The 22,573-nt window shown below is 39.1% G+C and overlaps 1 protein-coding gene across 6 annotated transcripts in view; it reads left to right on the top strand.

The window, feature by feature from the left end:
* Nucleotides 1-346: 346 nt before the first annotated feature.
* PIGK (phosphatidylinositol glycan anchor biosynthesis class K) overlaps nt 347-22,573 on the top strand; it is a 73,719-nt gene continuing 51,492 nt past the window's right edge. For 4 of the 6 annotated variants that reach the window (XM_064147837.1, XM_064147842.1, XM_064147841.1 and 1 more), the window contains exons 1-9: nt 349-483; nt 3,038-3,091; nt 4,783-4,874; nt 6,171-6,306; nt 7,601-7,712; nt 8,083-8,179; nt 9,029-9,146; nt 9,936-10,046; nt 14,994-15,166. In XM_064147837.1, coding sequence (XP_064003907.1) covers nt 391-483; nt 3,038-3,091; nt 4,783-4,874; nt 6,171-6,306; nt 7,601-7,712; nt 8,083-8,179; nt 9,029-9,146; nt 9,936-10,046; nt 14,994-15,166 — 986 coding nt within the window. In that variant the 5' untranslated portion in view covers nt 349-390. Of the gene's footprint in view, nt 484-3,037; nt 3,092-4,782; nt 4,875-6,170; nt 6,307-7,600; nt 7,713-8,082; nt 8,180-9,028; nt 9,147-9,935; nt 10,047-14,993; nt 15,167-22,573 lie in introns of all 6 variants that reach the window. The other 2 variants (XM_064147838.1, XM_064147839.1) reach the window with 2 other exon arrangements.

Below are 22,573 nucleotides of genomic sequence, written 5' to 3'. Positions count from 1 at the left end.
GCAAAGGTGGAGTTTTTTTTTTGCCCATCAGTCAGATTGGTCCAAGGGATGGACGAGGTCAGGCTACGGCTACATTACACCTCAGGACAGTCACATCGGGCGAGTATGCTCAAGGCAACGGTGAGGTCTGCCACTGTTAGTGCCAGGGCTCTGTAAAGATCTAACTTCAAACAAACTCTACAGGGGCTGGCAAGGCCGAGAAAACTCTGATACGCGACCAGGTGTCAGCAGCGGCTCAGAACACGGACACTAGGGGCTAAGGCGCCAGGACCGACCGAGGCAGCGCACACAGCGCACACAGCATCCCTCTGGCGGCGGCGGCGCGGAGCATGCGCAGGGACAGCCTCCCCCTTCCGGCAGGCTGAAAGCCTGTGGAGGAGGCGGGGTAACATGGCGGCTCGGGCACCCGGCGTTTGCTGGCTCCGCGCCGCCGCAGCTCTGCTTTTGGGGTGCTGTGGCACAGTACTCGCCAGCGGCGTCCAGGTACGAAGACTAGTGGGATCAGCAGGCGGGGAAAGAGGGCGGGCGAGTGTCGCCGTGTCGTAGGTTCTCTCTTGCTGGATCCCTTCGGCCGCAAGCAGACCCCGAGCCCGCGCCCGCCGGTCTCGGCCGCTCGCCTCGCTGCTGCTGTGGGGCCCACGTCCGTGAAGCTGCCCTGAGGCACTGGTGCCGCTCTGAGAAGGGTTATGTTGGCCTTAGGGTGTACAGCCTGTAAGCAGCGCTCCCCGGCTGCCGAGCAGACGGGCTGTGGTGCTCCCCTGGGCGGGCAGTCCTTCACCTTCCCCGGCCCCGCCTCGTCCTGCCCCGTGGGCGTAACGCGAGGGGCTGTCAGGCGGCTGCTCGCCTCCTCTCGGGGTGCGGGGATTTGTACCGAGTGATGCAGAACATCACTGAAGCTACGAGACTCTTCAGGTGCCTGTAACTTGAAACTTGTTTAGGGTGGAAGCAGCTCTGCCTTTTAATGCGTGCGCAGATTTCTGAAACTACGTTTCTTTTTGGCTGCGCAGTGTAGCTTTCAGTAATCAGCGTTCAGTGTTCCTTACCCGGGCATTTGCTGGCTAAGCGATGTGTGAGCAGAGGTTTGATTTAAGAGGCAGGGTGGGTGTCGGGCATTGTTAGGAAAGGGCTCTTTACAGTGAGGGCGGTGAGACACTGGAACAGGTTGCCCGGGGAGGTTGTGGATGCTCCCTCTCTTGAAGGTGTTCAAGGGCACGCTGGATGAGGATTTCAGCGACCTGTACTAGTGAGAGGTGTCCTTGCCTGTGGCAGAGAATGAGAACTGGATGATTCTTGAGGTCCCTTCCAACCTACCCCATCCTATGATTTTACGATTTCACGGGCGGTCAGGCTGCCCGGCCTCGCCTTACTTGGCGCACCTGTGAGGCATTCACACCCCAAAGAAGCCAATACTGTTCCCCGCCCTCCCGTCCTTCAGGTGGGAGTAATTATGCGGTTTGTTTTGTTGTGGGGTTTTGGTTTTTTTTTTAATTGATTTGGGGTTTTTTTGGGGTGGGGTTTGGTGTTGTTATGTTTCTCATAGTGCCTATACTACACCTGGAGTGTTGTTTGCATTTGAATTCTGCTTTATAGACAAAATTGCTGTACTAGGAGTTACAAATGCGACCAAAAATCACTGAAACACTTTTAGAGCCTTTGGATTACTAATTATGTGCAGCTATTTTGCTACTTGAAGTACAGTGTTATTTGTATTTTAACAAAAACTTCTATTACATATTTTGTGTAAAACCAGAGGTGTCACCTCAGTATCCCTCTGAGAGGTAACAATCTGAATAAGATCACAGTATCATCAGGGTTGGAAGAGACCTCACAGATCATCAGGTCCAACCTTTTACCACAGAGCTCAAGGCTAGACCATGGCACCAAGTGCCACATCCAATCTTGCCTTGAACAGCCCCAGGGACAGTGACTCCACCACCTCCCCGGGCAGCCCATTCCAGCGTCCAATGACTCTCTCAGTGAAGAACTTTCTCCTCACCTTGAGCCTGAATTTCCCCTGGCGCAGCCTGAGGCTGTGTCCTCTTGTTCTGGCTCTGGCCACCTGAGAGAAGAGAGCAACCTCCTCCTGGCCACAACCACCCCTGAGGTAGTTGTAGACAGCAATAAGGTCACCCCTGAGCCTCCTCTTCTCCAGGCTAAACAATCCCAGCTGCCTCAGCCTCTCCTCGTAGGGCCTGTGCTCAAGGCCTCTCACCAGCCTTGTTGCCCTTCTCTGGACATGCTCAAGCATCTCAGTGTCCTTCCTAAACTGGGGGGCCCAGAACTGAACGCAGTACTCGAGGTGTGGTCTGACCAGTGCAGAGTACAGGGGCAGAATGACCTCCCTGCTCCTGCTGACCACACCATTCCTGATGCAGGCCAGGATGCCACTGTCTCTCTTGGCCACCTGGGCACACTACTGGCTCATGTTCAGGCGTGTTTCATGAAGTCTGGATTCTTACTTTTGTAACAGACTTGTTCCCTTGCCTCTGCAAAGTCTTAGCCCCGTTCTGTGTCCTTATTTATACTATCTGCGAAAGAAAAATGGTCCTCTCCTCTGCAGAGCATGGTTGCTACTGCAGAGAGCACAGCTTATAGAGCAGGCTGTCATAAGTCCTGATTTTGGAAGAGAAATCCTTGGCATTAAAATGGGCTAAAATTGACGATTCACTTACCTGCTTTTGAAAAAAATGAGAGGAACAGTGAAACTAGAAGTTAATCCAAGCCTCTTTTTCTCTTAATGAAGAAACAGGAGGTTGATAAATTATATTATTTTATTCTCAAAGTGTCCTTTGAAATAGAGATGTGTGGCCTTTTTAATTAAGCTGCAAGTGACTAATAGTTCTTTAGCAAGTTTCAGGCAAACATTTGGAGCAATTAACTTTCATGGAAGATGCAAGAATACTTGAAGGGAGATAGATTTACTCAGTGCTAAACTGTGGTAAACAAATACATTGAACCTTGTTTTGTAGAAACAGCAAAAATATGAGTGATCATTTCTTACTGCTGGAAAAAATCTTATATTTTCTCCATCTTTCAGGATCAAGCAGAACACTTCTTTAGAAGTGGACATACAAATAACTGGGCAGTTTTGGTAAGTGTGGTCCAGGTTGTTTTCTTCCCATAAAGCCGACAATTTATTGCAGCAGTCACACGCAAATTCTGTTCATTTGAAAGAAAGGGAAGGGTGAAGACTTGGAAATTAATGAATTTGACATAGTGGCTGCAGCTTTATTACACTGTAATAAAATTATCTTTTCAATGTGACTGCATTTAAAGCACACAAAATGTATAGATATATAGCAGGCTTAATAAAACAAAAGTTCTGACAGCACTGAAACAGTTAAATTGCCATACTGCATATTGGAAAACAGTGTAATCCTGATATCAGAGAAATATACCTCTTTGACCAGAAAGGTACAATTTATTTCTGATTTTTGTTCTTACTCAATCTGTTAACTTGTGATAACAGGCTTGGAATAAAATAATTTTGGTCAACATAATGTTTAGATCAACTGTTCTTAGCTTTTTGTTCTTTTTTTCTTTGCCATGAATCTTTTATTGTCTTTGAATCATGCTGTGCAATTGGTTCTTAATCACAATTCAGGTCTTAATGACTAATTTGTTTCAGAACACTATTGTAATTACTCAGTAGCAGCTGTTTGTTTTCTAGATACTAAAACTGAACAATATAAAAGGAAAGTTAACAGTAATTAATTGAATTAGAAATAATAATTTCTTTATTCTACAGAGTACAAACTTGGAATTATTTAGGCTTCAAGTTCTACTTAAATAGGTGCTTTTAATGATAGTCATAAGACACAATTAAGGTGGAAAATTAGGAACAAGGAGCAATACTTTCTGTTGTCAGTTTCTCTGCTGGTTGTATTTCTCTCAGTTCATGATTAAGCTTTATAACAGTTGCTGCTAGTCAAATATGGAGGCGTTTATTGATGTCAGGTACCGAAAGCCTGGGATGTCTTAAATGATTGTTACAGTATCTCTGTTTTCTTTATTGTTTTGTTTTAAAGTCACCTCTTCTAAAGTGCTTCTTCCACACCAAGGACAGCAATTACAAGTCTTTTAAACAGATAATGGAACAAAGTAGGAAATTGAAATGAAAGGACAATGACAAATCTAGTAAGGAACTACAGCAGGTTGCTTCTGAAGGCTCTTGAAATCTCATTGATTTGAGGTTTTTGTGGACAGATTAAATAATATCTGGCCTAGAGAACAACTGCAGAGCAGAAATGGCTGATTTTTGCCATGAAACCTGAATTTTTGTGAAAGATTTGAGAATTTGTATTCAAATTTTGGTTAGAGCTCACTTAGCTTTTACTTATTGCAGTGTATTTTCCTCTGTGTGGGGCTTTTGCATCAATTCTTTATGCTCCCAGAATGAGTTTGCTACTAAGATGATAATTCTTCCTTTGTTTTTTCTGCCATGTGATGTGAAGAAAGAAAATGAAAAAAAAAAAAGAGTTTTCCTGCTTACTATTACTGAATTATTTCTTAAGGTGCCACTTTCTTAGTTGGGTTTTATGATATTTTTTCATGCCTCACTATGTTAAGAATGTTGGCTTTGTTTTTAATGTGTATCTTCAGCTTTGGCACAACAGTGATTTATATAGCTTATATCATGAGTTTCTTGATGTTGCTGTGTTCTTTCTGATTTGTTATTAGTTTCATGGTACTTCTGTAATTACAATCTTCTGATTTAACATGCCAGGACTATCTGTATCTTTTACACTTTTTAATATGCTGCCTTTCTTTTTTCCCCCCAAGGTGTGTACCTCTCGATTCTGGTTTAATTATCGTCATGTGGCAAATACTCTTTCCATGTATAGAAGTGTCAAGAGACTGGGCATTCCTGATAGGTGAGGCAACCTTAGTGATACAGTTCCTTGCAGATGTGCTGTGAAATGTCCCTTGGTTTTTGAAGCAGTATAAAAATGAATTTCTCAGTTCAACGGGATGAAAGTAAAAAGGAAGAATGTGATTGCAGCAGTGTGTTGAAAAATGTGGCGATATTCTTCAAAGGAAAAAGCAACAAGTTATAATAAGGCTTCCAGCTGGGAGGGGGCTAATGAAGTTAAAAAACATTGGGAGCTATTGGGTCACTAACCTGTACCACTTAGTCAGTTGGTGAAAGCATAATGTGAAAATTGATAAATTCATCAATAATAATACTACTCTGAGATAATTTATTTGCTTTCAGTGTGGATATCTTAGAAACCTTAGCTGTACTAAAATATAAGGCTTCCAAATCTGCAACTACTCGGAGTCTGAATTCTTTGCAGGATAGATAGCTTTCCTTGAGTAAGCATCGTTTGGGAAAACAGAGAGAGTTTTCAGGAGAATCTGAGACAGGATTGTCCAAGAGAAGGACTGATGTTACCTTGTTCCAGATGTCTCTGGTACATTCTTTCTAATACAGCCTGCAGTGACTACTTACTATTTCATATTTTGACCCAAGCCTTACTCTGCTATGTGAAATGTAGGTCTTTGGTTGCATACAAGTTTGACTACCTTTATAATGTGCTGTTTTCTTTCCTTCTTTACTACAAAATGCTAAGTTATTTTTTATCTTGGTACTATGAATGTACTCATATTGAGTACTGTGAAGACAACAAAATGTCCCATGTCAGCCCACTTGTTTCTTCAGGAAAATTCTATTAACATAGATTATCATATAGTAGTGTATCAGATGTAGTATAATGATATGAGAAATGTTCCTCACATTTCATTTAAATTTGTCAAAATGTTTTTAATCTGGCTGGGGAGGTGTAAATGGACTGTAATTTCTTCCATGGTGCTTCATGAAATTTAGTGCCCTGTAAGAATCTCCAGATTTTTCGTACAGAGTTCTGCTAGCCTAGGTCCAGGCAAGTCTGTGTCATAAAGTTGATGTCACCTATTCTCATGCTCATTTCTGGCCTAACTTTGCCCTCTAGATAAAAATCAGCTAGCTGCATTTCCATGTGTGCTATTTCTGTAATACCAAAGATGTCCATAAAGAAATATAATGTAACTAAACAAAGTTTCACTTAAACTTCCAGGAGTGATCTTAATGTTACAGGTGATTGTTGCTATCATGGTATAGTGTTGTTATTTCTTTTTGACTGTTATGTGAAAGTAAACCAGCTGAAACATATTTGTCTCATTTTCCATAGTCATATTGTCCTGATGCTGGCAGATGATATGGCATGTAATCCCAGAAATCCCAAACCAGCTACTGTGTTTAGTCATAAAAACATGGAGCTAAATGTCTATGGTGATGATGTGGAAGTGGATTACAGAAGCTATGAGGTGACTCTGCTTTAATTTAATCATGAGGTCTTTGTTTTTAGTGTTGGTTTCAAGATTACACATCTGTGGATTCTAAGGAAGTCTTTCTGTTCACACTACTGGATTTGGGCAGGGTTTTTTTTATCAGCTGGTTTAAAACACACACTCCTTGCTCCTTGATAGTTGAGTTTGTATTTGAAGTTTATTGTACTAGAAACATGTTCTGTATTGGCTATTTTAGTTGGTGGAGTCTCTATAGTTAATATATGTAGCTCCTAATATGTATTAGGACTAAGCACATTGCTGAAATTTCTCTTTTCTGAAAATGACTTGAAAATTTGAAAATGTTCAGTGTCTCATCTTGCAAACACAGAAAGGCATAACCTCATCATTGATGTAGAGTATTTACTTGTGATGGTTTGGGAGTTACCTGCCTCCCTGACCCCACAATGAATTCACCCAAACTAGACTCAGCTGGCTGGAAGTTAAAGAAGGAAGCTTTATATTCACAGTTTAGCACAATATACCAGTATAGAAATAGGTATTCTCAGTCACCTTTGCTTTTTTGGCTAATATTCTTTTGAACAGAGGATATCTTTACCAATTGATCTTAAATTGGACAATTGCATGGTTTAATTTGCTATGTAATCATTATTAAAGGTTTATAGAAGCGTATTTAAGTAAATGTTTTCTTGCTCTGAAGATTTGTATAGAGGAGCAAATACAAAACACTGAAATAATTACATTCTTTTTGTTGTGTTTTTCCTGAGTGTGGATTTTTTGCTAACATTTAAGCTGGGTACATCTGTCTGAAGTGGAAGTTGTATAGGATATTTTACTATTGCCATCCAGATAAGTCCTACCTGATAACTCAAAAACTTATGTGATCAAATTCATCTTGTTTTTCCTTTTCTGAATTAGAGGGAATTTAAACTTTTATTTTTCCACGGTAGCACGCACTAATGTTGGAGAAATTTGTTGTACTTGGGCAGCTTTGGCAGAATAAAGCTATATGCTGACAGGTTTTCAGATGAGTTAAAATGTATTTAGAAATTGTAATGATAACAGGCTTACTGGGTGTAAAAAAAAAAAGCACCAGGGTGATGTTAATGGGATAAAGTAAAAGATATTACATGATTGTAAACCTGCAATAGAACCTTTGACAGAAAATATCTGCTTATGCAGTTTATACTATGCAATATTACATCTATCTGGATACGCTGCATGTTTAATATTCCCTCAGTTTGTCACCCATCCTAGAGTTGTTAATCAATGTTTTTCTCTTCATGAAGTTACTTTATGCTTCTATTCTTAGGTTACTGTTGAAAATTTCTTGCGTGTATTAACAGGAAGAATCCCACCAAGTACACCACGATCGAAACGTCTTCTCTCTGATGACAGAAGCAATATTCTAATATATATGACAGGTAATTACAGATTTTTGTATATAATTTTTTGATGTTTGCAGTTTGGGCCTGTTTGTGTGGACTCCTGATGGGATTTCAGTCTTTCAAACAGAAGGCTCAACAAAAGGATGTGTTTGGTTGAGATTCTTTTTTTTTTTTCAGGCATGCCATACTAATTAAAAAACCTGTAAGGCAGTACTTAGCAAATACAGTTTCCATTTTTAAACTATGCACTGTTATTGCTGTACTGATCACTCCTTTTTCCTCCAAACAGACTCCAGCAAAAGTGCTTGGAACCCCCCTTTTTGTTCCCTTTATTAAAAAAAGTCACCTGGGCTGAGTATCTTCATTTAACGTACATACTTGTCTAACTTCTGACTTTTCCTGTCAGGCCATGGTGGAAATGGTTTCCTAAAATTTCAAGATTCTGAAGAAATCACAAATGTAGAACTTGCTGATGCCTTTGAACAAATGTGGCAGAAAAGAAGGTAAGAAAAGAAGCATTATTTAGGAGTTAAATACCGTACTTCCTGAGTGTGCCTTGAATCTTACTTATAGGCCATGCTTAACTTCATCAGTGAGAGTATTCGGTGCCCGTACAGTTGCCTGAAAGTTTTCATTTGAAAAGGAGAACTTTAGTTTTTGGTTTCAGCTTTCTGCAGTTGTAGTTGTTCAAATGTATATGTGCTAGTTTGAAGCAGGCTGGAATGTTTTAGTGAGAAGAACTAGATTACAGGTTGTGGAAAGAAAACAATGGTGATGTTCTACTTCGCTCACAGCCTTGCTGAGATGTATAGGAACAAGAAATAAAAGCATTAGATAATCAGTCTCACTTGGGCTGCTGGCTGAGCTGCATCTCTCTAACCTCACTCTCCATTTTGGACTAACCCACTTAGCTTCCTAACCCCCCTGGCCGAGCCTCCATTTCTTCCCTGGGACTGGGGCAAGGTTGAGAGGGGTAAGGGGAAGGTGAAGGGGGTGGTTGAGAGCCCCTTCTAGGGACTCGGGTTTCTGAGAGGGGAGTTGTGTTTCTGTATTACCTTTTCCCTTATATATTTCTGTATATAACTGTATAGACTGTAAATATCTGCTTGTATATTGTGCCAGATGTAAATAATAAGCTTCATTCATATTTCCAGAGCCAGCTGAGTCTAGTGTGGGAGGGCAGGGAACACCCAAACTGTAACAGTATAGTTTTGACTAAACTTGCATCTTGCAATCTGTCGGTGTGAATTCTCCTGTTCCTTAGGTTTAGCAGCTGTCCTGGTAAATAAAAACAAAGTATATATGTGTTGTCTAAAGAGAGAAGGGTAAAGAGGCTGTTTTCTTTCTTTCAGGTACAATGAATTGTTGTTTATTATTGATACTTGTCAAGGAGCATCTATGTACGAACTGTTTTATTCGCCTAATATAATGGCCTTGGCTAGCAGCCAAGTAGGAGAAGATTCTTTATCAGTAAGTAGATTTTTGTAATCCTTAAGACAACTTTCACTATGTCTAAGTTAAAAGCACAGATCCTGTTGACTTTAAAATGTTCCTTTCTAATTGCTGAACACATAAGATATTTAGTTAGAAAGTATAGTTTTGACAAAACTTGTAATTTTCCTGCTTGCTTTTGTGCACTGTCCCAAGGAATCAGGATAACAATGGATTTCAGTGCTTTTGCTGGTCAATGCATGCACTGCCTTTGTATGGGAAGACTTGTGGAAGATATGTGGAGAATATTCAATTAGGACTTCTTACACCTGATATAAAAAAAAAAAAAAAAGAACCTACCCACTACCTTTCATCTGCTGTAATTACATCCCAGAGGAATTACACAAGGTGTAATAGGTCCTAGCCAGACCAAAGGCAGCAAGTCCAGAATTACCTGAACCTATGCAGTGCTGTAAGATAGCTGTTTTCCCTAGTCTATTTCTTAGAAGCTTGTGGCAACCCATGAATCTGTACTGGACCATTAAAAGGGGACTTCCTGATTTCTGACAAACATGAAGATTAACAGGATGTAGTCTAGAAAAATGAAAATAAACTTTATTACTCTGCTTGTCATCAGTATGTTTCCTTATGGCTAGTAATTTTCTTTGTGTAATTTGCCCAAGGATGAAAAAACATTATGCTTAACTTTTTGTAACACGCTATTACACTCTGTTCTGTCTCCTGAATACTGAATTTTTTTCTGCAAATGCTCAGTAACTGTTGTGTGTCTGCAAATGCTCAATAACTATTGTCTGTGTTTTTTTTAAGCATCAACCTGATCTTGGAATTGGTGTTCATCTTATGGACAGGTACACATTCTATGTGCTAGAGTTCTTGGAAGAAATTCATCCAGCTAGTCAGACAAACATGAATGACCTAGTAAGTAGAATACTCAGCATTCATGAATATACCAATGACTTCAGCAGTTTCCAAACTAATTTATTGTGTCTATAGGGTTCTTCAGGTGCTTTGCATTCTCCTGCTGTTTTGCTCTGAAGCAGCTTTGTTGGGAGAGTCTTTTTGCCATCACTAAATGTAGGTGTGGTTTAGCAGTTCAAGGATTGTCCTCAGTGTGAAAGTGATTTATTGAACAAAGAAAATAAAGCAGATTTTTGTTAACTGAAAAATGAATGAAATATTCATTAAATACTCCTTTCAGTGTAATGAAGTATTTGTGCATAAAAAATGGTAGTATAAAGCTTTTAAAATTAATATAATGAATAGCAGGCAGGTTGTAGATTTGGAAAGTGGCCATTGGTACTGTTTTGTAAAGATGATTAAACAGTTCAAATTCTAACTGTGCTCACAAATGCCTGCAGAGACTAGTTGATCTGTATGTCTGTTTAGATTCCAGAGCAAGAGACATACAAATCCATCAGTGTTTGGAGTTGGAGGAATGAGGCAGGAGTTAAAAAACTATTAAAAACAAAAAAAGCCAAACATTCCCTCCTGCAACTCACAAGCAACCAAAACCCCCAAACAACTAAAAAACACAACAAAACACCAAGTAACCTATGACAAAATTTATGCAAATGCTTCTATAGCAGTTAGATGTGTACCTTGGTGGAATCTTATAAAAGGTAACCGTATTTGATTTACTGACCCTTTACAGCTATTCTAGCACTAGTTTCCTTGTAGTAATATGTTATGCTTTGGTGCCTTGCAGCTGTAAATCCTGACGTGCTGTGATGGTGATCTAAGAACTACCAGTCACAGGACACATTGTCTTTATTTCTGTAAAAGAAGCAGCTGTTTTATGCTACCCTCTGTCTACAGAGGATGGTATTAGCCTGTCTGCTAGATGTGTAGTAGAATTCACTAACAGCCCACACTTGACAGATACTCTTTTTTTTGGTGCAGAATTGATTTGGTGAGTAAGATTCAAGATTCTTTTACTACCACGAGAAAGAAATTCTGTCCTGTAATACGTTTTGATTGTGACTTTTAAATAAGTCTTGCTAAAGAAGAATATGTAAGCTCTTTATAGAGCCACTTCATTCAAACAGAAGCTTACAACTCTATTCTGTAAACCAGAAAATGAATTTATGTTAAAAAAATCCCTGAACAATAGTTTCAACCATGTAACACACCACCTGGGAAGTGACAGAACAGGTCTAGCCAATTAGGTATTAATCCAGTTGTTGTGAAAAGTTATCTGGCCGGGTAGTTTGCCTTTTGGACTCTTTGGAGAAGACAGCTAACTGTTCTCCCTTGAGTTTTGGGGTTTCCTGATACATCAAATACTCAGGAAGAGCTGTGGGAAGTTATCCTGTACTGGTAAGTTCCTTGCATCATCTAAGTCATCTTAGAATCAACCAGGTTATAAGAGACCTCCAAGATCATCCAGTCCAACCTAGCACCCAGCCCTATCCAGTCAACTAGACCATGGCACTAAGTGCCTCATCCAGGCTTTTCTTGAACACCTCCAGGGACGGTGCCTCCACCACCTCCCTGGGCAGCCCATTCCAATGCCAATCACTCTCTCTGTGAAGAACTTCCTCCTAATATCCAGCCTAGACCTCCCCCGGCACAACTTGAGACTTTGTCCCCTTGTTCTATTGGTGGTTGCAATCTGTTTATTGTTGCTCTAGGAAGAGAAGAGAAAATAACGGACCCAAATATATGATGATTTATGATGATCATGTACTGTTATATACACAAATTTCATCACCTTTTCAGGGCTTCATCTAAGTTTCAGAATTCCATGTTACCTATGGGATACTTTGGCACTGAATGCACCATTAGCATTGTGCTGGTTTAAGAACAAAGACTTACTGTTTATCCAAGACTGATTTAAAAAAAAAAAGAAATAGTTTTCAAACTCAGGATAATGTATTAAGTGGTTCATTACCTAGGTTTAAAATGACTGGCTAATAATTGGTTTTTTGACCATCTGATATATCAAGTGTCTGTGCTTTTAGAAGTACTGCGTATTTGTTAGACTCCTATTCCATCACCTTTTCATTTTTCTCCAACTCCTCTTTAAACAGCTTCTTTTCATTTGCACCTAGGATTTGGTTGATGCATTCCTGCAAAGAATGAGACATCTTTTTTCATAATCCACTCCACCTACTCCCCACCTGCTCCATCTGTGTTGCTAAGGGATAGCATAAAGCTGTGCAAATGACTGACTTTTGGTTTGATCACAGTTCCAAAAAAGTAAAGACCAAATTGAAATGTCACACAGTTGAACTTGTAAAGTAAGATTCAAATAAGTTTCAAAGTGATATATCATTTGTCATAAAATAGCTGAAAATATTAAGAAAAATGAAGATAAAGTTTCAATTTTGAGCAATTGTTTAGCTTTATTTGAATAGTATCTTATTTAAAACAATTTGGAAGAAATGGCACATGAACAACTAAGTTTCATTTAGCAGCACCTGCCTTTTTTTGTCGAAAGACCTCAGTTATTAGTCTTAGTCTGCTGTGGTATAACTGCTTTGCAGTCCTCTCTTTCTCACACTGGTGCTGGTCAGGTAGATGCTGAAGTCTTCTCAGTGCTTATGTACATTTTAGTTCAAGATTCATCTTAACTTACAATAACAAATTGTTGTGGGACAAGTTAGAAATAGTTGGGTACACTATCAGTTTCCCACCTTCAGTGCTGATGCAGTTGTTTTGGGACATTTATGTTCACTTGAGAGCTAGAAAGAGAGACTTGATGGTATAACTGCAGTATAGATTCATGCATCAAATATTGTGATTAAAATAAATACTTAGAGTTTTATGGCTTACATCAGAGACTTAGTTTCTATGTTTGTACCCTTAGTAGGAGCAGAGTTCAAGAAAATTGGTTGCATTGTGGTGAAACCAAACTTGGAGTTTGTGAATTGACAAGTGGTTTTGTATGGGAAGCATGATTCTGATGAGTGAAGTTCATTTTCACTTCACAGGGAGGATAACAGAAAGATTTGATCTAACCCTATCTTTTCTTGAGCAGCTGTGTGGTACTCTGCTAACAGGAGAAATGGGAATCATTAAAAAAGAGCTCAGTGGATATATATGCTTGTATGCTTCAGTTAAGTTAAAGGTGAAAGTGAGGTGAAGTCTCCCAGGACTAGCAGTCAAATGCCATATGCTTACAGGCTTAGACAAAAGAGACAAGGTATGAAAGAGAAACAGTAATGGAGCAGAAAGCAGGAATGGGGAGATAGAGCTATGCTCTGTGAAGAAAAGTCACATGCATTGTTTCCTCTCTGGGAAACCTTTTAAATGCATGGTTCTGTTGTCCTAAGAGGAGTCACACAAACAAGTGCATTTTGTGTCTAAGCACAGAATTTCTGCTAGGAAGTACGAATTGAAACTTGCAGGTTTTCTAAGTCATAATCTGGACTGATTTGAAATTGTGTCTGCATTGAGCTAATTAGGACTTCTGATTTTGTCCTAGGAATGAAACTTTGAAGAGCTCACCTGTGTTTTTCATTAGGTATATAAGCACTAGATCTAGTGACTAATGGACCTTTGTGATAATCACTTGAAGAATTTAAGGAGCATGAGCACCCATGTGAAGAACATCCTTCACAGTCCTGTAAATTAATCTGTTCTGTTAAATGATCTTTATTGCTGGAACATACGCGGACTTGCATAATACATACTGTTACCAAGTGGTCCATGGGTTTCCTATGAGATACTCAAATGGACAGCAACTTTTGCTCATAAACATGTCCAGAGTACTGCAGAGCTAATGCGTCTGCCTAGCAGGAATGTGCATGGTTCCTGTGTCTAGTAGGCTTGTGTATTTGGTTGTGAAGTGCCCTCTAATGATTTGAGACATAAACTCAGCTTTTCAGGCTCATTAAGGAGGCTAGAAAGAGTGAGGTCTTGGACTGTATTTCATGGCACTTTATGTAGCATTATTAATAAAAACACAAACCAATTATATTGCATTATGTACATTACAAGATCCCTTGAAATGAGGAATCTGTCCAGATAGGAAATATTAGAGACCTTTGTAGCGAGTGTGATGGGACCTGTTCAAAGAGGGGCTGTATCCAAAATGCTTTTGTTTTGCCTTGAATATCTACTGGGTGCATAACAATTTTTATTTAGTAGTCACACTGTCTTGTCAGATATTCTGAATATTGCAAGTCTGTTGCTGTTATATCTACTCGTTTTCTGCAAATGTACCTTTATACAGAATTGAGTCCATTGAAAACAGGTTGTCTTCTAAGTGATGCAATGTGTGCGCAGGATGTAGTGGATCTGATACATTAAAAAAATACATAGGTGAAATAAATAGTAAGGTACATAGCTACTTTGTAGGTGTTATAGGATGTCTCTGTGAACTTAATATGTATAAGACACCTTTCATTTTTCTGAAAATCTTAATTTTGTATTAATTCACAGTCTGTAAACTAGAAATAAGACTAAGTTTTTTTTTTTTCCTTTTCAGTCAATATAAATTCTCATTTCTTTATGAAGCCTTTACTGTTAGCTACTTAGCAAAGCTTGTGTAATCTTACCTGCTTCCCTTTGGTTAAAAAATGTGCTTTTTGGAAGATAACAGCAGCATTCTTGCATCTATATTCAGAAATACATTTATGCATTTAATCAGTTACATGTAATTGATGGTTGGCTTTCACAGAAGCATTTCTAAACTCCATGGCATAAGAGCAAGGATAAAAGTTTTCTGAAATTCATGCTCAAGATGTTTATGTTTTTGGTGGTTTTGGTCAACGTTTTTTTTCCCAGTTGTTGAGCTTGTACTGAAATTAGTGCAAGTTGTGTGGCATTTAGCTACCTTTTCATAATAATTGCATTTTGGAAGGTGTATGTAGAGATTTGATGAAGAGAGGACGAAATATGAATGTCCATCTTGGTTTCAAGTTTCAGGTCTGTCCAAAAAGCTTGTGTGTTTCAACACCTGGACATCGAACTGATCTCTTTCAGCGAGACCCGCAAGATGTTCTGATAACAGATTTCTTTGGCAGCGTGAGAAAAGTAGAGATTACATCAGAGACGGTTTCTTTGGAGAGTGATCTAGCCGGTTTTGAAAGCAAGTAAGTAGTCATTATTTAGAGTTGATTTGTATAGCTCTGTTACACAGAAACAAAGTAGTCATATAACTGTCAATAAATTAACAACTCTGATTTCCCATTGTTTCTTACAAAGAATCAGCAGTGTGGACCTGCTACTACTCATAAAATTGGGGGTTGTCAGATGAAAAATGGTTTATTTTAACATTCTCACTGCTTTATTCTGTCTTGTAAGTAAATACTGCTAAACACCATGTTATGGATTTCAACAACAAATACACTAGCCTAAAGTTTTCTTTCTACCTTAGCATTTATTCTTTAATTTGCAGAAACATTTTGTTGCTGTAGATTCCTGCTTGTAATGGTTTACTCCCTCAGATAAGCTCTGACTATCATCCATCAGTTAGTTGTTTCATAACAACTAGATTTTTACTAAATCTTTTCCTTCTGTGAATTCTCTGGCTTTCGACATGAACTGTCCTGAGATTCAGTGATCAGTTTGAATAAAATTGGTGCTGCACGTTCATTGATGAAAGTTGTAGCAGGGCTCCTACTATTTGTGGATGAAGAAAGAATTCTAAACTATTTTGTAGTTTTTGGTATTCTGTTGCCACCTATTGGGAACACTTAAAGGAGGGTGTGCTTGTACTGTAGAATTTGTCATTGTACTTTCATTTCTGTTGCATCTTTTTCTGTTTCATGGTACTGTTCTCTAGGGTCAAATTACAATATAAAAAAGAAGAGAGTTTGAAATGGAATCATAGAAAATATTCGGGTTGGAAGGGAGCTTAAAGATGATCTAATTCCAGCCCCCTGCCATGGTCAGGAATATGTTCCACTGGTCTGCTATACCACATATGAGATATTTTTCCAACTCAAAGTTATGTAAATTGTGTTCTGCCTTGTTTTACTGTTGCTCAAATCACAGAGCAAGTTAGTGGATAGCAGATCTGTAGATTTTAAAGTAGTCAGGCAAAGCTTAGACTTGACATTAGGAGGTATTTCTTTGCACAGACAATGGTCAAACACTGGGGGAGGTTTCTGAGCGAAGTGGTTAATACCCTAAGCCTGTTGGTGTTTAAGAGGCATTTGTACAGTGTCCTTAGCTTTTGGTTAGCCGTGAATTGGTCAGGCAGTTGTAGGTCTCTTCCAACTGAAATAGTTTAGTGTATTCTAAAGACAATTTTAACTCTGGTCCTCATAATTAAAAGTATGCTGGATGATTTAGTGTATTTTATATTTTCATACTGTATTTCTATTTATATCATGCACGTTAGTACTAACCACATACACCTTAAACTAATTTTGGAACTGCAGTTCAGAATAGTATTAAGTTATGCTAAATGCTTTTTCTCTGAAGAATAAAAAAGCTTATAGCAAATAGATGTTTTGCCAGTCAAAGCATGATAAAAATGTATATGCAGGTTTCCGATTCAATGACAATACAAAGGAGAAAAATGGTTAGCTGACTGCTGTTCTGAAACAGGAAATAACTGGTTGGGATTTTCAGTTTTTGTTTTTGAGCCAATTTGGTGCCAATATATGAGGGATTTTTTAGGTATCTAACACACTACTGAATTGGACACATGGAAGCAATGTTGAGAAATGGGCACTTGTACAGAGACAGGAGTGTTTATCCTTGTGAAATGTTCTGTTTAATCATAGAATCAACCAGGTTGGAAGAGACCTCCAAGATCATCTAGTCCAACCTATCACCCAGCCCTAACCAATCAACTAGACCATGGCACTAAGTGCCTCATCCGGTGTTTTCTTGAAGACCCCCAGGGACAGTGCCTCCACCACCTCCCTGGGCAGCCCATTCCAATGGGAAATCACTCTCTCTGTGAAGAACTTCTTCCTAATATTCAGCCTATACCTACCCTGGCACAACTTGAGACTGTGTCCCCTTGTTCTATTGCTGGTTGCCTGGGAGAAGAGGCCACCCCCCACCTGGCTACAATGCCCCTTCAGGTAGTTGTAGACAGTAATAAGATCACCCCTGATGAAAACTATTGCTTTGTCATGGCAATTCTAGTTGACTTAAATCCATGAAATGAGAAGGTATAGGAATGTGTTGGTTTAGTAGCTGAATATCTGTCCTTCAGCTTGAGAGAGTCTGGGAGAACATGTACAGCGATGAACAGAAGTACACAGCAGCAGCTTATGGAATACTGCCTTGTGTAATGTGCATGACTGTAAGTGCTCTCATGTAAAACAGTAAGTTATTCAGACACAGTTCTTAAAAAAAAAAAAAGTACATCAGTTTTCATGTTCCTGTTACCACTTTGGAAGCATTTACAAAGCGTGTGTTTTTAAGGAAGAAGGAAGTATGGTCTTTGTAGAAGAATGCTGGGAACTTGTAGTATAGCTGTGTAGATAGTGATGTGACATGTTTGATGAATTCCTTTGAACAGAATTTTGAGGACAGTGCCTCTTGGTATGACAGGGATCTCTCTTGCTACAACATGTGTGGGAATTTTACCTTGAAGTGAATTTATTGACTAAAAATGTCAATTTTTTTTTTAAAGTAACAGTTTTGGAGGTTCTGCTATGCAAGAACTAATTACTCTGGGTTTATTTAAAGAATATTATAAATGTTAGCATCTATTTCTAAGGGTGTTAAGAAGTCAGAACACGTCACAAGCTATGTGATCTTTTAATAGATACTATTCAGGTCGTCCCAAATTAATATAAGAAGGATACTTCAATGAAAAAATGTGAGTGTGTATTCTTAACCTCCTCAGTGTTAGTTAAACTTTCTGTTTTTTTGAGAACATGATGTCTGCTGACACCTCAGATCTCACTTAGGCAAATTAGCTAGGGAAAGACAGGGCTAGTACAGCCTGGTTTATACTTTCTGATATCGTTGGGAGACATCTACATTAAGCTTCTTTAAAATTAATAATCTTTCCAAATTAGTTGTGAATAATCTAGCTCATGCCCAATACTGTTTTAAAAGCTTTTGCAAAGAAGAAGAGTTATACAGAGTTGAACTCGAGCCCGTCAAGTGTTTGCAAACAATATTTACCAGGAAATATGTGACAGATTGCAAATATATACCACTAATACAAATTTAGATATATTACACTGGCTACTAAGTATGCAAATGTTTTTTTACTCTGAGAAGTGCAGAATCCTTTCTTTCTGTATTACATTCCAGTTAATTTCTTTTATATTTTTTTCCCCCTAAAAGATAATCTGCATGTTTTTTTGTTGGTTTAATATTTGAATAGACTCTTGGCTTCATTAATTTAGGAATCATTTCCTTTGTTTTTATTCATCCCTCACTGTTAGTGGATAGCTTTTTCCTTTTACACACTGGTGGCAGTAGAATGCTACACAATATTCATGTTACAGAACACAACCAGAAAATGAAATTCAGACCTCAACTCTTGCCACACTCTAAGTAGCCTGTGTTAGATTGGTTTGTTTTAAAGTTGCAAATGTCATACATGCAAATAAGGGTATTGAAAAACAAACAGGTATTGGGGCTTTGCCACCAAAAACGTTCTTCTTTGGTTATACAATTGCTGAATAATACAGATCCAATCCCAGGCCCGGGGTGAGCTGTAGCTGTGCGATGGGATCAGAACTGGCAGTTTCATGTTGAGCACAAGATGTGTCATTTGATGAGTGAGGCCTTTGAAGCTTCCTTTGGCTTTGACTGAGACTTGTACAAAGAAGAACTACTAATTAACCAAAGAAGAACATAGCAGTTCACATAGCAGGTGGATATTTGTGAGTAAATGGCTTAAAAAAAAAATCCTTTGCTGTTGCTTTTCTTTATAGCAGTTTTCATCTAAGCTGTGTTCACTTCAAAGGGCTTGTTCTGTGGCTGCTGCAATCCTGTCTAGGTTCATAGATGCCAATTTTAGTAGAAAAAATGACAGTTCAGGGGTTCTGGGGCTTCAGCTTAGCTTATTTCGTCTAAATCCCCATGAAAAAAACAAAACAAAATTAAACCTTAAGTAGTTGAAAAAACCCTGGGACTGGGAGAAGGAGCCTTGCGGTATTTACTACATCTAATAAATTAAGAGTGTCTCTTACACCTTCCTTTTCAGCTCCTATCATGAGGAAAAGATCTGTATCAGTGGAAAAGTGTTGGTAAAAATTGGGATTACTATTTCTCTTGAGGGTAGTAAGGAGTGAGTTAAGACAGCATCATATAAAACCATCCTAGTTTCATTGCTTTTGAGAATTGGGCTTTGTGTTTAAAACTTCAGAAGAATTGTGGTACTGCTGGCAGTGACTGTTTTCCTAAAAATAAATAAATTGGCCACTTGAGTTAGGAAAGATGCTTGTGTAACAGAGAATAGGTGTGAGTAATTGGCTCATTTGCCGTGTCTTAATAGCTAACGTTCTCTCAATCTATTTTTTGTGTCTCTTCTCTTTCCTGTTCTTTCCCACCAGTTATTTTCAGTTTGAAGGGCTTAATGAGTAAAGCTGCAATTATAATGTTCCTGAATCCATGGGGATCCAGTTTGCAAACCAATAGGTAGTTTTTCTGACCAGTAGATTCTGTTCAGCTTGGTAGTCTTCCTTTAAAATAAAACCTAGGTTTGTTCTGAGATCACCATTCATTTTTCACGAGATGCCTGAGGTTTGTCATTCTTGCAAGTGCTCTACATAATTTTTAGGAGTAATTCTGAAAGCCTTAGTTCTCTGAGAAATTCCCGGTTCTCATTTGCGACCTGATTTGCTGTTAGGTTAGTGATAAATTCACTTCGGGTGTTTTTTTTCTTCTCCCTTCCTCCTTTGTATTTTCCACCTGTTCTTTATGTGACGGTTTTGAGAGAGAAAAGTTGCAGCATTTGTTCTGCCTGCAGAAGTGGGTTTGGGCTGCCCGTCCCACAAGCCAAGAGGCAGCTTCATCTTGTGACCGCAAAACGAAGGTGTGAGCGCGTTGGGGTGCGGGGCTCGCCGCCTCTCGGGCTGGGAAGTGCCGGTGCCCGGCGGCTGCGTTGGGCCGGCGCCGGCAGGTGTCAGCATTGTCCCGGGCGAGGGGAGCGGTGCGGGGGTTCCGGCATCCTGGGCGTGGAAAGGCAGGTTTGGCTGTGGTGGGATTTACGGCTCCCGGCTCCCCTTTATACGATCAGTTTGAAATTCCTTTAGATGGAGAAGGAGGAGTTGAGTTTTTTTTGTTGTTTGCTGTAAATGTGTAGGAGTTTCTATTTTATTTTCCACTTTTCCTACTAGACAGAAACCTTGTGGAGATGCAACATGTTTCGGTCTCAGAGCAATATATAAATTAAAAAAAGGCACTGTTTCTAAATTAGCAGCCCCTACTGATCTGTACAGAGTTGGCAGTGGGATTACGAGCTGTTAATTCCGGGTAGTGTTGTTTTTCTTCAGATTTAATAAGTTACTGTTTTCATGAAGTATGCTAATCAGTTACACATGTAGTGTATTTTCCTCTAATGTCTCACCATTGTAACAGAATAAATTTGTCAGTGTGAGGTTTTGAATCCACACATATTTTAGTAGCCTAGAAGTAATGAAAAGCATAGTGGAGACGATAGTTCTTGGGTCAGATTTTCTTTTGGTCTTGGATGAATTCCTGCCCCCCTCCCCCCCTTTTCCTTCAGCTTCTAGTGGGATTGTTTGTGGCATCCTGCATTTATTCTATGAGCAACCTGCAACCTTCAACTATTACTACCAGTCTGTGCTTCTACTGTTTCACGTTGTTTTCAGTGGAGTGCTACTTTGCTGAGCCTGCATATAATTTTAACAGGCTTTGACATAAAACCAAACCTCTTGGTCTGTAGAGGTGCTGTGAAGCACAGGCAAATCAATGGCAGTATTTTTTGTTAACTTCAGCTTTTGAATCAAGTTCAGAAGCTAAGTGTTCTTGGGTGACTTGCTAATGCCAGTTGACTTGTGGACATCTAGCATTAGGTGATGGATAAATAATGTTTAAAATCATTGCCTGGCAAAGTTAGAGGTCTTAAGTAAACTTAGTAGATTTTAGCATCATCTAGATAGCTGACAATATCCAGAAGTCATAGGGTGTCCATCGAGGCTTTTTATTTAATTTTCCTTTACTCATTTTTACACCTTGCCTATGTAATGTTCTTATTTTGACTTGTTATTCCTTCCTCACCTTTTCTCCTTTGTACGCTCATACCTTGCTATTACTTTTGCAGTTGGGTGGGCAGCCCTATTATTCTAGTCTGCTGAAGTGCTTGCTTGTCACTCTGGTGCTCTTTGTGTTGAGGTCCAGGTTTGATCTTCTTGCTTTGCTGTGCAGGTGCTAAATACAAATTAATGTCTGTTCTTAGAAGTATGTCTGTAGTTGTGTAATGTATGCTGCTGCTCAAGAGGACCATGCAAACAGCTTGGCGTAGTCTGGAAATATTTTCATGTTTGCATGCTTTGAGATAACAATAGAATGTCACTGAAATTATCATGCTATTATTTACTTCCCCTCAAAAGTACCAGAGCTACTGTTGATGTTTGTTAGGATACACTATTTGTGTGATAAGGAAAAAGATTTCTAGGAGGCAGAAAAATCATAGAATTGTAGAATCAAACAGGTTGGGAGAGACCTCCAAGATCATCCAGTCCAACAGGCAGCTTGGAGCAGTGATTATGTGACTGTTAGGTCTTTGGAATTTAGTGGCCAAGCATATGCTAGCATTCCATATGCCCCAGAAATGGATCTGAGCACATAACTCTTAAGTCTCTGGGGCTCAAGCAACACTTCTGGGTTTGGTGGTTTGGTTTTTTTTTTTAATGTGGTATTAAGGCATGTGCAAATGCTCTTAGTCTTTTCCTGTTTCCATATTATGAAAAAGCTTACACTTGTTTTTTGAGTGCCTGAGGGATTACCTTCCAGATGGTCAGAGATTTCTGCCACTGAAAATTCAAGCCTTGTCCAAAGCTATGGGGGAGAAAGGGGCATTTTACCTTCACAACACTCTGATGGCTAAAAGACCATAAAATGATCTCTATCTTTAGCCCTCTCAAGGGGGAAGGCTTTTCCTAATTCAGATATTTGGTGAACCAAAGCTCTTGTTATGGAACTATTAAATTTATTACTTAAATACAAATCCTTGAAGCTCTGTTATTGATTTTGGTAATTTGCATGATGGGCTGAAAGCTGGTAAACATTTCTTTCCTTGCGCTGCTTATTTCCAAAGGCTTTGATGCGCTCAGAGATGGCTTCATAGTGAGCATACTAAGGGTCCTAGTTCTTTACCAAAAACCTGGTGTGAGTTGTGAGAGGGGAAGAGCTGCAGTGAAAAAAAAAGACATTGCATTATTGCTAGGCATCTCTTCTATCCATTTAGCTGTTTGAATAGAGTAGTGCAAATTTCTAGCAACGGGAGAGCAAGGATGTCACAATTACATTGAAATATGGAAAGAAAACTAGAGGTGATTACAAAAGATAATTCTTATCACATAAAGAAGTGGATTTATGGAGGGCTTGCT

The sequence above is a fragment of the Pogoniulus pusillus genome, chromosome 8 (genome assembly GCF_015220805.1).
Source record: "Pogoniulus pusillus isolate bPogPus1 chromosome 8, bPogPus1.pri, whole genome shotgun sequence".
NCBI classification, from domain to species: domain Eukaryota; kingdom Metazoa; phylum Chordata; class Aves; order Piciformes; family Lybiidae; genus Pogoniulus; species Pogoniulus pusillus.
Note: the sequence above shows the minus strand (reverse complement) of the source record. Positions and strands in the feature narration are given on the sequence as shown.